Consider the following 16,799-nt stretch of genomic DNA (forward strand, 5'->3'; position numbering starts at 1 on the left):
TAAAGTTGTAGATCAAGTTCGTTTCACGAAGATATAAATAATAGAGTATAATTTTATGAATATGATTTTGTGAAAAAAAAAAGTAATGAGTTTTGATTTATGATTTAGGCCTTCTTTACTTAAATGGATTTGAAGATAAATTCTTTTATTGTTTATTTGAGTAAATTTAGAGGTAAATAAAAGTGTATTTGGAAGTAAATTTTTGTAATCTGTCACGTCAATCAAATCCTACATTAATTCTCACAAATTTTACTTTCAAATTTATTCTCATTTACCATAAATTCAATCAAGTGAATCACAAATCTTAGTGTTTCATTCAAGTGAATAACAAATCTTAGTGTTTATTTGTTTGAAGATACAATACTTTAAGGATACATCTCTTTCGTATATACTTTAGTTTTTATCATTCAGGATAAATTCTTATGTTATATATATTATATGGAATGCACAATTTAATAAAAAAGTTAATTATTTTTTTTATAACAAATAAATAACACATTTTTTAAAACGACAACCACATAATTTCTAACACTACTTTTACAAACTACATATATTTTTATTTTAAAATATTTTCTTAACTTCCTCTATTATATTCAAATTTAGGTGTCTATCCACCAAATATAATTATTTTATTTTCCACTTAACATAATATAAACATACATCTTTTTAAATTTTCAAATAATTCTTTCAGAACTGTATTATTTAAATTAAAAAATGCAGATATAAAAACTCTAAAACACGTGTGTTTCTAACCGTTAGAACATAAACGTGAAGATAAAAAATAACAAGTAAACCTTGATTTCCATATATTTCTATTTTATTTTGTTATTTCTAAATTTTAAAAATAAAATAAAATGAACAAAAATGTACTATTCATTTACACATTTCAATAATAAATTTATCATAAAAATTACCTCTATTTAGAATGTAACTATTGTTATTAATTTAGTTTTGTTAAAAAATATAAAAACACACGGTCTCTCTCTTTGTACTAATGATGAATGAAGTAGTTTAAACATGAAAAAGAAATACGAGGTGGTTCTCTTGCATCCATATCCATGAAGATGTATCTATCCGACCAACCATTACTCTAGAAATTCCACATATCATCTTCTCCATAGGCCACAACCCAGATTACAACACACTTCATGGCTTCTTCCCGCGTTATCTTCAACCTTACTCTCCCTTTACCCTCCGATGCGCCACCAATTCCTCCCACATGTCACTCTCTTTCTCTCTCACACTCCTTTCTCTTCACTACCCCAAAGGCAATCATCATAAATTAAATATTCCATTTTCCTTTTATTTCGTTGCATTTACTTTTAATTAATTAATTCATTAAATATTATTGTTGTCGTGGTTATTTTTTTATTATATTCTTTTAATGGGTATGTCTGTTCCAGTTGGATTCTATTCTTGATTCCGAAATGTGCACCCTTTTTATTCGTTCTTTTGTTATTCTTGATGTTGCTGCCTACTTTCTGTCTCGGCTCAGATCTTTTGCTCCAGTGCTCCGCGGCGCACGTGTGGTGTGGTGTACTCTCATATGACCATGGAGGAGAAGCTCCCTGCCGAGAACCGAATGCTCGTTAGTGTTCTTCTCTTTTTTTATGAGTGATTTTTGTTCAATATGATGGTTTTGGGTCGGGGAAGGTAAAATGGAGTGAGTGATGGCAAAAGTTTTGTTTTTTTGTTGTTTGTCCGTGGTGGGTGGTTTGGTTGGGTTTTAGCTGTGGGTTTGGGTCATTTTTTTAATTGTTCTTTTGGTTTTGGCTTCTGGGTTTATGGGGTTGTGGTTTGTATGAAGAAAAATGGAGGGAGTGAAATAGAGAGTTCTTGTGTTCTGTTTAGAAATTTATCTATGATGGCTTTACGGGTTGAAGATCTTTTCCAATTTTTTATTAATTGTTAATGTTTCTTTCATAGTTTTGGTTTCTGGCTTTTGTTGGCTTTATTTAATTTCTTTTTTGGGTTTCGCATATGGGGTTTTGGTATCTGAGAAAGGAAAATGCAGGGAAGGGAGCAGGGTTATTTTTTTAATCCTTTGGAGATTGATCCATCGGAATTTGGATTCTCTACTGGGTTTCTGTGTGCTGTTCCTATGCTGTGATGGTAAAATACACTGATGGACACTGATTTTTATCTTTTAAAATAATTAAAAAGAAATTTAATACACCAACATTAGTGTATTTCTAATGCTCTGTAGATGACAGCGTAAAAAAAACCTAGAGGAGAATTTGAACTTGATCATATGGTGGGTTAATTAGTTAATTGATATAATAATGAAAATTTGTTTTTTACTTTTTCTGCTTATGGCTTTGGCTTCTGGGTTTATGAACTTTTGGTGTGTTTTTATTGATGAGAAAGAAATGGAAAAAAGGAGCCGATTTTTCTTCTATGATCATTTATCTCTCACTGCTTAATTGGTTGATTTATCTTTGCATTGGATTATTGAATTCCTTTGGTGGTTTTGGCTTCTGGGTTTAACGGGTTTTGCTCTAGTTTGGTTGCCGAGGGAAATATAATGGAAGGTGTGGATGTGTGTTGGTACTTTCTGAGATGGCCTCTTTGATGAATTACTCTGTTTATTGGATTTCTGAAGGTGTATGTGCCTCCTCATCCGTTGATCAAGCACTGGGTTTCAGTTTTGAGGAATGAGCAAACCCCTTGTCCCATCTTCAGTGAGTAGCAAAGTTCCATTTTTAAGCAATATTCTGTAAATTTTGAGGTCAATGTTAAGCCGGTATATGCTCATTACATCTGACATAATGGTGAATGAACAGTATCACCACTTTTTAGCTTAGTTGCTAGTTTCCCATTTAAGGCTTAATGGTATTATAGCTTCTTGTAAAAAATGTGCTGTTGGAATTTGAAAGATTGAGTTTTGGAAAACTGTTGATTCAGTTGGAGCAACTTTCTTGTTAATTGTTACAATCACGAACCACTAACCTTATCTGAATGCCTTATTGCGAGTGTGATTGATAGCTTTGAAATTTTATTATTCACAGTGGCATTCTTATCTGTAATCTGTTGTCACTGGTAATCAGCATGAAAGAAAAATGATGAAATTAAGTATGATGGGGAACCTGGAACTCGAACATCTTAACTAGACTAGGATGGTGTTTTTCCCTTAGGAAATCAAGTTGAGTAGGATGGACTAGTGAGTTGCATCATCAATTTTGCATTCATTGAAATTTTTAATTTCAAAGGGTACATTTGGTTTTGTGTTATCTTTTCATTTTCAATTGATAAGAATGTTATCAGCATGAATTACAAAATGTTATTTTATCTTTATTGTTTCTTAAATTTGCAAAGAAAATGGTGTTTTCATCATTTACTTTCTTGAAAATGAGAAGCTAAATGAAACACTATAGCATTTTGGAGAAAACATATAAACTAAAAATGAAAACAGTTGATAATCCAAATTCACAGAAAGTTTTCCAATTTCCCTTCATTTTGCTTGTTTTATTCATTTTCTAATCTCAATATTTTTCTAAACTTTAAGATGACTTGGTTAAAATTTCTGGATTAGTTAATCAAATGATTCACTAACACTTCCAGTTTCTAATGTTGTAGGAAATGCGCTGGCCGAGTTGGGAAGGCTACTTATGTATGAAGCTGCAAGGGATTGGTTGGTTAGTTGCTAATTCATGGTTCATATCTTGCTAATTCTCATGATTTTTACTTGGATTTTTTTATTGTTCTTACTATATGATTTGATGTTTCTATCTTTCTTTCTTTATATAGCCATAAAATGCTACAAATTTGGAGCTATAGTTTCATCTTTATGTGGTCAATTCTAAAGGGAATACTTTATAAACCTTATACTGTGTACCAACCATAGTTGTTATTCATGAGCTATTGTTATGCCTTTCATAGCTAGGCCTGAAAACAGGTCTTAAGGCTGCACTAGTTGGTTGTTGGATGTTAAAATACCCCTGAAACTAGGGTTGTATTAGGGAGGGCTTTTGGGGTGTATCAACTTGTAAAATCATGTCTATTAAGTCCAAGTCTCTTTGCTTGTCAACTAAATTATCACATCCACCTATGAAGCCCAAATATACTGCAGTTTGAAACCATTGGGCTATTGATAGCGTTCTCCTGTAGATTGGAAAACCAATGATGGAGTTGACAATTACAAATCAAGGTTTGTGATCGTATATAATTAAGTGAAAACAAATGAGACCCTCATCTAGACTATTCAAATTTCCCACAAATAAAGAATTTAGGAATTTAAATATTTAAATAAGTGAAAACAAATGAGACCCTCATCATCTAGACTATTCAAATTTCCCAAAAATAAAGGATTTAGGAATTCCATGGTCATCATCAACCTTATTGATAGGGCATCATTTGAACAAAATCTTTCAACCAATATTGGTAAACATCTAATCAACATCAGCCTCAAAGCCAAAAGTTTCCACAATTCTCCTCATCCCAATAAACAGTAGGGAAGAGTTGCATAGTATTAAGAGAATTATACATTTCCTCTCGGCTTTCAAATCCAAATGCTATCCAAGGAAGATGAAATGTTTAGGTATTGATCCTTCGCATTTTGGGTGCTTCCTTTGATGGATCTCCATTCTCTTTCCGAGGTCATTTGGAAGACATAATGGGATATGAGATGAAATGTAGGCTAAGATGATGAATAGTGCGCTTTAATGGTGGTTTGGTGGTATGACATTTGTGGGCAAGATGAATATGGAAATGAGAATTGGAGGATTTATAAAGATGGGTGATGATAATGGAGGTGGGTGGTTTTTTGTGACAACCCGAATGTCATGATGCACCTCGGTCTAGAATCAGCAGAAGGACAATGACAAAAAGTGGTTTGTATGGTTTGAATGGATTGAAAATGATGCAGGTTTCTAGAAAGGTTGGGCTTATTCTAGGGAAGGGGGCTAAAGGAAGCTGGAGAACCTCTAGTTGGTGACTCTTAAGAGAAACAAGTTTCTGGAGTAATCTCAATAGAGTTTCACTAATCATCAAGGAGTATCTGTATTGTGGTGGGGATCTCTATATTTATAGGAGAAGAGATCCTCCTTGATGTTAACAGAAATCTACACATGCCTTATTTTCATGCCTAGATATGTGGATCAGTTGACAAGTGGCACTCACATTGATGCTGCTTTAACCCATGTGCAAAACATGTTAAACGTGAGAGGTTCTGTAAGAAAGGCCGACCCCTTGTACACAACTCAGTAGCTCGACCTTTAGAAGGAGCTCGACAGGTCGGTCAAAAGGGGATCGACAACGTAGCGAGACACAGAGAGCCCGACAGGCCAACCTGGGAGCAGGAGAGCTCGGACAGAAACATGAGAGCTTGGTTTGTACATATATTTTACAAGGTCAAAAGAAACATAAACTATTGGTTGTATGAAATCTTGACATCTTCCTTGACCCATGTTATTACTAGTTGTATCCGATCAAGCTCACTTGTCTCAGTGTCTTCCTAGCCTTCTTGTATCTTTCTGACCATGCTTTTAGTAATAGGTCCACTGGTTGGACCTAAGTCATCATCTCCTCTCTTTTGAGAAGGATTTGTCCTTAAATCTGGAGGATCGATTTCATCATCTGAACCACCTATAAAAGGAGTAAGATTAGTCACATTAAAGGTGGTGTGCACTCCATAATCCTCAAGCAAGTCTAATTGGTATGCATTATCATTGACTTTCCTAAGGATTTGGAAGGGACCATCTCCTCGAGGATTAAGTTTAGACTTCCTTTGTTCATGATAAGACCATGAGAGTCTATGTTAGGAGAAAGGGAGCTAAAACTAAAAAACATAGGTTGTTAGGAGGTTTAGGGGTTGTTAGGCTATTATATTGTCCCTTGGGGGACAATTACATATAGGGGGGAGGTGTCTTGGGAAAGACACGTTGTTTTGTATCTGAGATAGTAGGACAAAATTTGTTACATCCTGTGTGAGGGGGAGCTCGGTCCCTTAACTGTATTCAAACATCCTCTTTGTTTGGGAATATTAATACAGTTTTCCAGTGTTGAGTTTGTGTGTTCTAGAACCAAACCAGAGAAATCTGAGTTTCTCGTCACCAAGAAACCTAACAATTGGTCCTAGTGGAAGCATGGAAGGGAGAGTCAGTACCTTGGAAAGATTGGCTAGCGAACAAGGAAGAGCTATAGTTGATCTAAGGGAAGAATTCAGGGAGAGCTTCCAAGAAGACATGATGCGGAAATAAAAAACCCATGAAAAGGGATCCAAAGGTAGTCAAAAATCGGTTAATGGAGAAAGTAAAAGAAGGACAAAGGAAGAAAGGGGGGAAATCTAGAAGTGTTGGATGAAAAGAGTGGAGTTACCCACCTTTGAAGGAGTAGATTTGATGGGCTGGATAGCAAGAGTTGAGAAGTTCTTTGAAATCCAAAATGTTTCATCTAGAGAAAAGATTCGGTTGGCCTTCATTAGTATGGAGGGAAGGGCTAGCCACTGGTTCAAGTACTGGAAAAAGAAGACCAAGAACCCTTCTTGGGAGGAGCTGATGGAAGCCTTGATTAGGAGGTTCGGAGGACGGGAAAGGTGCTCCGTTTTTGAGAAGTTGGCGGCTTTAAGACAGAAGGGGGAAATGGATGAGTATATCCAGTAGTTTAAGATTCTGGTGTCTCAAACAATAGAACTGACAGAAGAGCAATTACTGGGGTACTTCTTTGCAGGGTTTCCAGAGCAAAGTTAGAAGCTAAATCAGGCCTCACAGCCCCATGGATTTGTTAAGAGCAATGGAGATAGCCAGGGATGTGGAGGAAGTCACAAAAGATTCAAGAATTAGAGGAGGAGTGGCCAATCGAAACAACCACTCATCATTGTGTTATCATGCGAGAGTAGGGGTAGAACAAAAATGTTCAAAGGGGCCAGAAGTGGTCCAAGAACCTCTAGCAACGTGAGCACTATTAGGAAAGAAGGGACACTATAGTAGCCTAACAACCCCCAAACCTCCTAACAACCTATGTTTTGTTTTCTAATTCCTTTTTTCCTAACATAGACTCTCATGGTTCTATCAATTTAGGAAACCTTTATTTGCGTAAATGAAGCAAAACTAAATCCCTTTCTTTGAAGATAATCTCTTTCTTCCCCTTGTTGTTATACTTTGTATACCTCTCAGTTTATTGCTGAATCTGTGTTTTAACCCTTTCATGTCATTCTTTGATAAAATTAGACTTTGATACCCCTTCTTTATGAACAAAATCAAAATAAGTAGGAGGAGGTATCAAATCTATAGGTGTAGGAGGGTTAAAACCATATACAGCCTCAATAGGAGATATTTTAGTTCTTCTATGCATTATTCGGTTGTATGCAAATTCAACATGGGGAATGTACTCATCCCAAGATTTATGATTACCCTTCAAGATGTCCCTCAATACAGTAGACAAGGTTTTATTAACTATTGAGTTCTATAGCCATGCCATGATCATGGAGTCTTCTTCATCCCATGACTTGAATCTAGCATCTTCTTCAGCAGGGGCATCATCAGTTAGATGGCTGACCTTTCCTTTCCCTTTTAGAATAGTCTTAATGAGTTGAGACCATTTAAGATAATTTTTTTCATTCAATCGATAAGCTGAATGAACATTCTCCAATTCTCTTGTATTCTGTCTACATTTTCCATTTCAACCATTACAGAAATGTGCAATTAAGGCACAAAAACCGAAGACTGATGATGAGTGTTTGAGATCATGCAGGAATGAAGGCTGTGAGGGATCTCTAAGGTTGGGCAACAATGAAGGCTGCGATGGAACTCTAAGGTTGGGCAATAATGAAGGTTGTAATGGAAATCTAGGGTTGGGTAGCAATGAAGGCTGCAATCAAATCACACAGTCAGACGCTCCCAAGGATCGGGAGCTCTGATACCATCTTAAATTTAGGGGAGAGAATATGTTTCTTATTATTTGTCTCCTTACGTGCATTGGATATATATATACAAGAGCTTATTGAATGAACAACCTATTCTATCAAACAAATCCCTGGAATTGTGGGATTGTTATTCTAGTAATAATAGCCAGATACAGAGAATATAACAAATTAAATACATGGGAATAATATCTAAAATTTCCTAAAATATATTTTGTAATCTCTATTTGTAAAAATAAAAACTCTTATAGATGAGAACTAAAGTAACTGCTTAGGTGGAAATTGTTGCAAGTTGCATCAATTGTCTCATAGCAAACACTAGATTGGTCAAGTCACAATTGAATTATGACACTTAGGCTGCTATGCTCTTAAGTAAAAAAGTTATGCTTTGACTATGAGTTATATATTTTGGCGTAGTGGTTAGTGCTTGATCCAACAATGGAACCCATTGTGTGATATTCCCAATCTGATGGTTTTCATTAATTGAGTTTTCGGTCATTTTAGTAAGTTATTTTTCCAATTTAAATTCTAAACTGGTATTTCTTCCTCATTACTACTATATTAAAGCATCTTATTTCAATTCCATTTAATTTGTAACAATTACTTACCAAAAACATGGTCCTTGTAGCTTGAAACCGGAAATTGTCACTTATTGACAGTTGAATGATTTGATGTTATTTCTTATTCCTTTGTAATAATTTTGTTGTTTCTCTATTAATTTTTTCACCTATTTCGATTTGATGATATTTCTTATTCCTGTCTCTATTAATTTTTTCACCTCCCTTTGTCGGACTCATAACCTTGGATTTGCATTTTCTCTCTTTTCTGCTTTGCTTTCTATATTTTTAGCCCACTGTTTCTGGAGAGATTCAATCACCATTGGCTGTAGCCTCTGTGGAATTCATTGACCCAAGGGAGCCTCTGGCTGTAAGTAGCATTTTACTTTCATTATCCTTAACTGGAATTAAATATTTGCAGAGTTCTTGAGGCCTAATGATTAAATATTACAGGGATTTTTGTTTATTTGTTCTTAGTTATGAAGCAGTTTAGGGGTGTAATGTCTTTGGCTAAACCATGCTCATGCTTTTGGCTTTTCTTTCATTTTGTTGACATGGGTCATTATTGATCAAACCCAAGTCATTTGGGCTTTGTGGTGTTATTGCCATGGTTATGCATTGTCTTTCTGCAAGCTATTACCGAAATCATTTACTAATTTTTCAGATAATTCCAATCTTGAGGGCAGGCCTTGCTCTTGCTGAACATGCTTCATCAGTCTTGCCTGCAACAAAAACATACCATCTAGGTAATAATACATCCAATTAATGAAAAAAAGGGAAATGCAGATGCTTTAATGTTTATTTTATTATTTGAGAGTCTAGATGCTAGAATTGTGAGGCACACCATACCCATGTTTTACTATATTTGGACACAGTTCATACATGAAATATCTGGTTATATATATTTGAATATAACTGTGATAGTTCATGTTAAAATGATAATTGTTTAAGGATCATAAATTCTGGAGATGCACTAGTAGAGGTTTTGGTATTATGCGGTGCCTATTATGCACCTTTTAAAATTAGGGCACATTTCTTGTCTGTTCCTTAAATTGAATAATTATACTTTTATACTTCTATGGAAAAGGAATAAGCAGAAACGAGGAAACCCTTCAGCCGACTATATATTTGAACAAGTAAGAAATTTATATTTTGCATGAAAAATATGTTTTTTTGTCCAATATTTTCTTTTTCTTTTCTCCTAATTCTAGCATGGCTAATGGCTTAGATAAAGCAGCCCATTGTTCTACCAAGTGCTGGAGCACATCTTTACACATTCTTCCTTTATTTTATTTGCAGGTTACCTGAGAAATTTGCCGATGGATGTAAAATTTTTGTGGTTGATCCTATGCTGGCAACAGGTATGCATAGTCTTATGTTTAGCATTTGTTCTTATCTTATGCTTGCCATCCATCTACAATGCGGCTTTTTATCTTTGTATAGTATGGATTTCTTTGAAGGTGGTTCTCTCAAGGTTCTTATTAGAATTGTTTATGAACCTTTGTGTGGGATCGAATCACAAACTGGCACAAGTTTGTCCAAAAATAGTTTCTCAATGATAGAGTTTGAATCAAGGTTGTATTTACAAAGATGCTATTTAGGGATCTTATTTTTCATTTTATCAATTAGTGTATTTCTAGTTATGATAATTAGGGATACATAATACGTTTATATCCTTTTTAAAAGACATAACTTTGTTGACATTCTAACAATGAAACATTACTTTTATAACCTCTTTTGTTAATCTAGGAGAATCTCTGTCAATGATGTCTGGTAGATTGAATACCTTGTCAAAAGCTGCAGGTGAACCTGAACTTTTCATCATTGGGATCTGTACTATGGGTGACTTATGGAGAAGAACATGAATAACATGGCTCTTCACGTGATTGAGAAACAATCCTGTGTCCTGGGTTGAATGTAATGGAGGTGATGTTGGAGATAGATGATGGGGTTCTTGATTGCATGACTCTTGGTCGATAGACATGGGTGGATTGGAGGATGGAATAGGTAAGACCTGTTAAAAAATTGGGATCCTGTGTGGGAGAAAAGAAAGGATGATGGCCTTTACTGCCACATTCTTCTCAATTACCATGACTTTGCCGTGAGTTGATATTATTATTGAAGATTCAGTGTATTCAAGAGTATCTCCACCTTTTTCAAGAGTAGGAACATGAAGCAGCCTTGTTAAACTTTTCATTGAATAAATCTGTTGACCAGTAAGAATCTGATCTTGAACATGGTCAAAGTTGCGATTCAAACCCTGTGGAACTAGTACCATGTATAATTTGTCAAGTTTCTTCACATCTTGTTGCTAGTTAGGCTCTAGGAACATATTAAGATTTTAAACAACTTATGGGTTTGAGAACTTTGTGATATCATATCATGATTAGTCCGTTTAAGAAAACTTTTCAGTAGAATCATACATTCATTGAATGTCAAGGGAAAAAGTACTGAGCCTTCCTCAAAACGAGCACATGTCGAAGGTTTTTAGAATCAACATTTTTGGTTCCATTGAATGCCACAAAATTGCACTCAATTCAGAGTCAAGTTTCTTCCACTGGGTATGTTCCTCAATTGATATAAATTTGATTTTAAGATAATCATGTTGGACCAGAGCTAGGAACCACGGTTCTACATAGGTAGACCATGAAAACCTACTTTTACCATTTAGTTTCACTGTAGTGGTGATGGGTGTACCATAAATTGAAAAAATTGGGCTTGCAGAAGTCATTTGTGGAAACAAGTAGTTTTCAAGAAGAGTAACAACTTTTGGACGTGCTACCTACCCAAATAGGGATACAAGAGCATGGCAAGACTTGAAATAAGTCCATGGAAGGCTGATGAGACTGACAATGGTTGCATGCCGAAGCTTAGATGACTAGACAATGATGTTAGTTGCACATACTTGAAGGACAACAGAGAAGTTGTGTGAGTAGGTTTCAACTTTTGGTGGATTTTGGGTTAGCTTTAGAAGATGACCTAGTATTGAAATTTGTCTGGAAATGTCACCAGAAAATGTTGATGGCAGTGATTGGCTGCAGCCAGTGGAGGAAATGAGATCAAAGTGTCAGTGGTGTCAAATACGCTTTGATATACCAGCTTCATTTTATGAAAAAGTGAAAAATGCTTGAGTGTCTTTCTCATAATGCTTAGGAAAACTGTTAGTTGATGCTTTGAACTCTTTACATATGATAGACTATTTGGAGGTGCAAGACTGTTTAGCTTGATAGAAGACCTTGTTTCTATTTTGTTAGTTAATTAGGTTTCTGTTTTCAGTTCTAACTATCTTTATACCCTTTTGTTGTCACCTATATAAGGGTGACCTGCATACAGTAGATGGTGACAATGACATAATGATCATATTGGATGTATCACCAAATTTCATTGTATCTTCTTGTTTATATACAAGACTTGTTTTGTTTTCTCGTTGAGTATGCACTTCTGTGTCTATTTCTTTCTTTGTTTAATTGTTGTTTTTGATCTTTTGCACAACAAACTGGTATTCAACCTAGCTTGATCAACAATGCTAAGTATGAGAAATAGAGAAGATTGGGAGAGAATATCCCCTTGTGTTAAATACACACATAGGATTATCTATTTATAATAGAAGAAATATGGGCTAAGTCCAAAATACAAATGAGAAATAATAACTAACTAACTAAAAGATATAATATATCTAACACTCCCCCTCAAGCTGGAGCATACAAATTGTATGAACTAAGCTTGGAATAGATGAACTCAGTGTTGAACTAGATGATTTGTCTTCAAGAGTGTGAGGCAAACATAGATGGACTAACAACAGCTTGTGAAACTTCAACTTCAAAAGTGGATGAAGGAGAGCAGTGGTGGACAATGACAAACTACAAGGACTGATTCCCAATCAATGATGGATGAGTGACGGGATCAACAGTGGTAGCTGAAAGTTAAGAGCTACAAAACTGCAGGGACTACACTAAATCCTCATCAATGATGGATGGGTGATGGGATCAACAGTAGTAGCTGAAATCTACAAAACTGCAGGGACTACACCCATATATATGTGAGTTGTCTTGGAACCATACTCCCCCTCACTGTAGGGACTAAATTGCCATTACTGACTGATGGGGCCTGCAGGGACTAAATTGCCATCACTGACTGATGGGGCCTGCAGGGACTAAATTGCCTTCACTGATTGATGGGGCCTGTAGTGGCTGGAAGCGACAAAACTACAGGGACTGCCATCACTAACTGACGAGGTGATGGGGGCCTACAGTGGTTGGAAGCATACGGCGCCTGGACAGCGGCAAACGGCGCGGACAGCGGCAAACGGCCGGACAGCGGCAAACGGCAGGACAGCGGCAAACGGCAGGACAGCGGCAAACGGCAGGACAGCGGCAAACGGCCGGACAGCGGCAAACGGCCGGACAGCGGCAAACGGCCGGACAGGCATCAGCAGCTGAGACGAAGCACACAACGCAGAAGCGGCATCAGCAGCTGAGACGAAGCACACAACGCAGAAAGGAAGGTCCGACGATGCGGAACGTGCGGCGAGATGAAGATGCTTTGAAAACAGACGAAGATGGCAGCAATGGCTGCTCTGGAAGGTCTGAACAGAGAGAGGGAGGTCCGGCGAGACAACTGGCAGCGTCGCGGTTTGATGCCGATGCTGGGAAGGCGGCGCGTGACAAACACGCACCTGAGATCTGACGGAGAAGAAGCGGCGCGTGGCGGAGCGTGGGAAAGAGTCAGACGTCGGCACCGGTGGGGTTGATCGTCGCGTGAAGAGGCGAACCAGATCCAGTGGTCGCCGGACGGAACTGTGACGGTGGCCGGCGACAAGGCGGCGGCGGACTGGCCGAAAAGAAGCGCTGCGTGGCGGCGCGTGACTGAGAGGTGGCTCTCGAAACCGGTGTGGTTGGCCGTCGCTCGAAAAGACGGTCCAGATCTGAAGGTCACCCGTCGAAACTGTGACGGTGGCCGGCGGTGACGGCGGCAACGGCAGCGGCGGCGACGGTGGCCGGAGTTAGCAGCGACGGCAGAGGAAAGTGGCGGCGACAGCAGTGGCACACTGGGTCTGGACTGGTGCTGACTGTGGCAGAGATTTAAGAAGAAAAAATGGACTGCCCAATGAGATTTTAGGGGCTGCCGGCGGCCATGGCGGCCGGCCGCCGGTAGACAGCAGAGACCCTGGAAGAAGATCAGAGAACCTGCTCTGATACCATATGAGAAATAGAGAAGATTGGGAGAGAATATCCCCTTGTGTTAAATACACACATAGGGTTCTTTATTTATAATAGAAGAAATATGGGCTAAGTCCAAAATACAAATGAGAAATAATAACTAACTAACTAAAAGATATAATATATCTAACACTAAGTGATCAAGAATGTTGCAAGATGACAATCACATCCAAGATTGAATTGAGAAATTCAACGGAAAGAATACTTTTAATCTCTAGACTATCAAGATAAGGGCATTGCTCAGGAAATTACTGTTAATCAGAGAAAAGTTGCAATAGGCAAACAAAAATGGACTGTTCTTGACAGAGTTAATGCAAAAGAATAAATTTTATCTATTATTGTTGTAAGAATCGAGCATAAGAAACAGCTAACTTCTTCAAGGTACCAAATCAAACTAATAAAAGCGTGAATGAGATGATTTACATTTACTGAACAACTCTGCTAGCAAAACATGAAAGAAACCAAAATCATGTACTTATAGATGTGTATATATTTAGTTGGTTGAATCACCAGGCACACGAAGAAAGAGATTGTAAATTCATTATAGAACAAAAATATTTATTCAAATAATTTCATAGACACAAGCATACAAGATGATATAATGAGGAAAAGATGCAGGATAAAACTTAAATGAATCTACTTATAAACTGCGCTATACCCAGCAAAGACGATCTGAACCCATCCCTATTTTTTTAAACTTAACCCCTCAACTAAAATCCACAATGCAACACTCATTCTCAACACCCAACCCATCCTTTTCCAGTACTTCGAAACTACTTTGAATCAACAAAGAATAGTAAAAGGGTACAAATTGGGGAAATGGGAAAAAAAAGAGGAATCGAAAATAAATTGTAATGGTTAAAATTGAAAACCCAAATTGAGAGAGAGTAGATAAAGAGATCACCTCACGTCCAGTGAGGGCCTTTGATGGTAGCAGGACCTTCGACGGAAACTCTCGATCTCTGTGACGGCGGTGATTGAAAAAGAAATAGGATGGATAGGGAACGATTGAACAGAAAGGTAAAATTAAAGACACAATTCAAGCAGTTTTTTTAAATTGAACTACAAAATAGTATAATTTAGTTTTTGGTAAAAATAGTTTAGTTTTTCTTGTATAATATAGTATAGATAATCCATAGTTTAGTACAATTAGGTTAATTATACCCAGTCCTAGTGATGGTGACATAATCATCATATTACTTGTATCACCAAAATTCATTGTATCTTGTGTATATGAGACTTGCATCATCTCCATTTTTGAGTGTTTGTTTCTTTCTCTTTATTTGTTTTTTGGTTTTTGATCTTCTGCACATCACAAACTTTACCTGCAATGCCAATGAATCGAATTCTTGAGTAACAATTTTAGAGCAGTCAAATATAAGAAAATGACACCTGTTCCTCAATTATGTATTTCATCTGTTATTTTGTATGAATTGCAGGTGGTACTATGGTGGCTGCTCTGAACCTCTTAAAGGATCGAGGAGTTGACAACAAGCATATTAAAGTGGTAAGGAATAATAATCTGTATATATTCTGATGCTAGATTTCCTTTAATAACCATCAAATTTGTAGTTATAAGCCAACATATTTCTTTCATTGTGGATAATTAGTTAGTTAAGTGAATCAATGACTTTGTTCTCAATGCCATTGGTCAATGTTCCAACAAAAATACCAACTGAACAGTTCATTCATTCGGATCAAAGCAACTGTAGTGGTAGAACATTTAATAATGAAATGTATTTTTAATGCATTTATCACATTGCAGATATCAGCTGTTGCGGCTCCTCCGGCTCTTCAAAAGCTAAGTGAGCAGTTTCCTGGGTAAATCCAAACACAAGTTCAAATTTCTCTTTCTTTCAAGCAGTAGTTTTCTAATTATGATATTTTGCAGGCTTCATGTCTATACTGGAATAATTGATCCTGAAGTTAATGAAAAAGGGTTGGTGCCCCCCAAAATTATAATTTATTTATGTTTAAATTATTTTTTTGAATAATTTGACATTTATTTAGATAGAATTAGGAAAATGACAATTTCTTCCGGCAATTCCATAAACTTCTCACTACACCATATAAATAAACTTTCCATTTTACCCTCTTTGGATTATGCAATCCAAAAGTAAAACATGAGTTTTGGATTGCACAATCTTAAAGCTCGGATTGTGCAATTTGAAAGTAAAAAATACTTTTGGATTATATAATTTAAAAGTCACTTTTTTCTCAGAAAATGACTTCCAAATTATAGAATTCAAAAGTTAAAAATGACTTTTAGATTGTCCAGTTCAAAAATCTGTTTTTAAGGAAAAAAAGGGGTTTTGGATTAATCTATAAGTTATATTTGGCTTCTAGATTACATAATTCAAAAGTCAAAAAATAACTTCTGGATTGAATGAACAATCCTAGAAGGGTAAAATGAAAAAAAAAAGGATTTTATGAGAGTGCTGGAAGAAAGTTATGGACTGCCTAGAAAAAATTATTTTGTTGTAAGATTGTTAATAAATGTATTTTATCTGTGTGCTTAGGTTCATAATTCCAGGCCTTGGAGATGCAGGGGACCGGAGCTATGGTACAGATCCATGAAATATTCATCTTCATACTTCTTGGGTGCCATATTTTTCAATTTTGAGGCCTAAAATTTGTCACTAATTTTTCGGATGGATAGTAGGTTACAATTTAATGGCACTCTTTTGGTTACATAGATGTGTCATTATACTTCAAAGTTAAATAATTTTTTCCTCTCACCACTAGCCACCAAACACCACGTAAGCACTTTCAGTTAACAACCAACACAACATAATCACCCTAAAACCATAATCCCAACTATCATATTAACAATAATTCATATGAAATCATAAGAGTATAAAGAAATGGAAAATCCCACTAATATTAACAATAATCCTTGAAATACTTTTTCATGTATTTCCGTAATTCAGAATTTAAATTTTACATTTTGAAGTCATCCAAAATACAAAATATATGGGGTTGAAGATTGAAATTATGGAGGTGTAGTCCTATGAAGAAAGGAAGCTAATGAGTGGGAATGAAGTCACCCATTACCCTTCAAAATGGATAAGGTATTCTTCAAGTCTGTTAGGGAACTCCACAACAACACATTCCGTTTCAAATTAGCACAAGAAGAACGAAATATGAATGAAATGGAGAAAGAGT

At 36.3% G+C, this 16,799-nt stretch overlaps 1 protein-coding gene across 1 annotated transcript; it reads left to right on the plus strand.

The window, feature by feature from the left end:
• Positions 1-1,007: 1,007 nt before the first annotated feature.
• Positions 1,008-16,372, plus strand: UPP (uracil phosphoribosyltransferase). Its single transcript, XM_088101958.1, has 12 exons — positions 1,008-1,268; positions 1,496-1,588; positions 2,603-2,681; positions 3,577-3,635; positions 8,708-8,785; positions 9,080-9,161; positions 9,503-9,551; positions 9,715-9,776; positions 15,074-15,141; positions 15,400-15,455; positions 15,526-15,573; positions 16,154-16,372. Exons 1-12 carry the CDS (start codon positions 1,149-1,151, stop codon positions 16,209-16,211), a joined length of 852 nt encoding a protein of 283 aa, XP_087958084.1. The 5' UTR covers positions 1,008-1,148; the 3' UTR covers positions 16,212-16,372.
• Positions 16,373-16,799: the final 427 nt, after the last annotated feature.

The sequence above is a fragment of the Vigna umbellata genome, chromosome 11, assembly GCF_029865625.1.
Source record: "Vigna umbellata cultivar VRB3 chromosome 11, Vumbellata_1.0, whole genome shotgun sequence".
Taxonomy (NCBI): Eukaryota; Viridiplantae; Streptophyta; class Magnoliopsida; order Fabales; family Fabaceae; genus Vigna; species Vigna umbellata.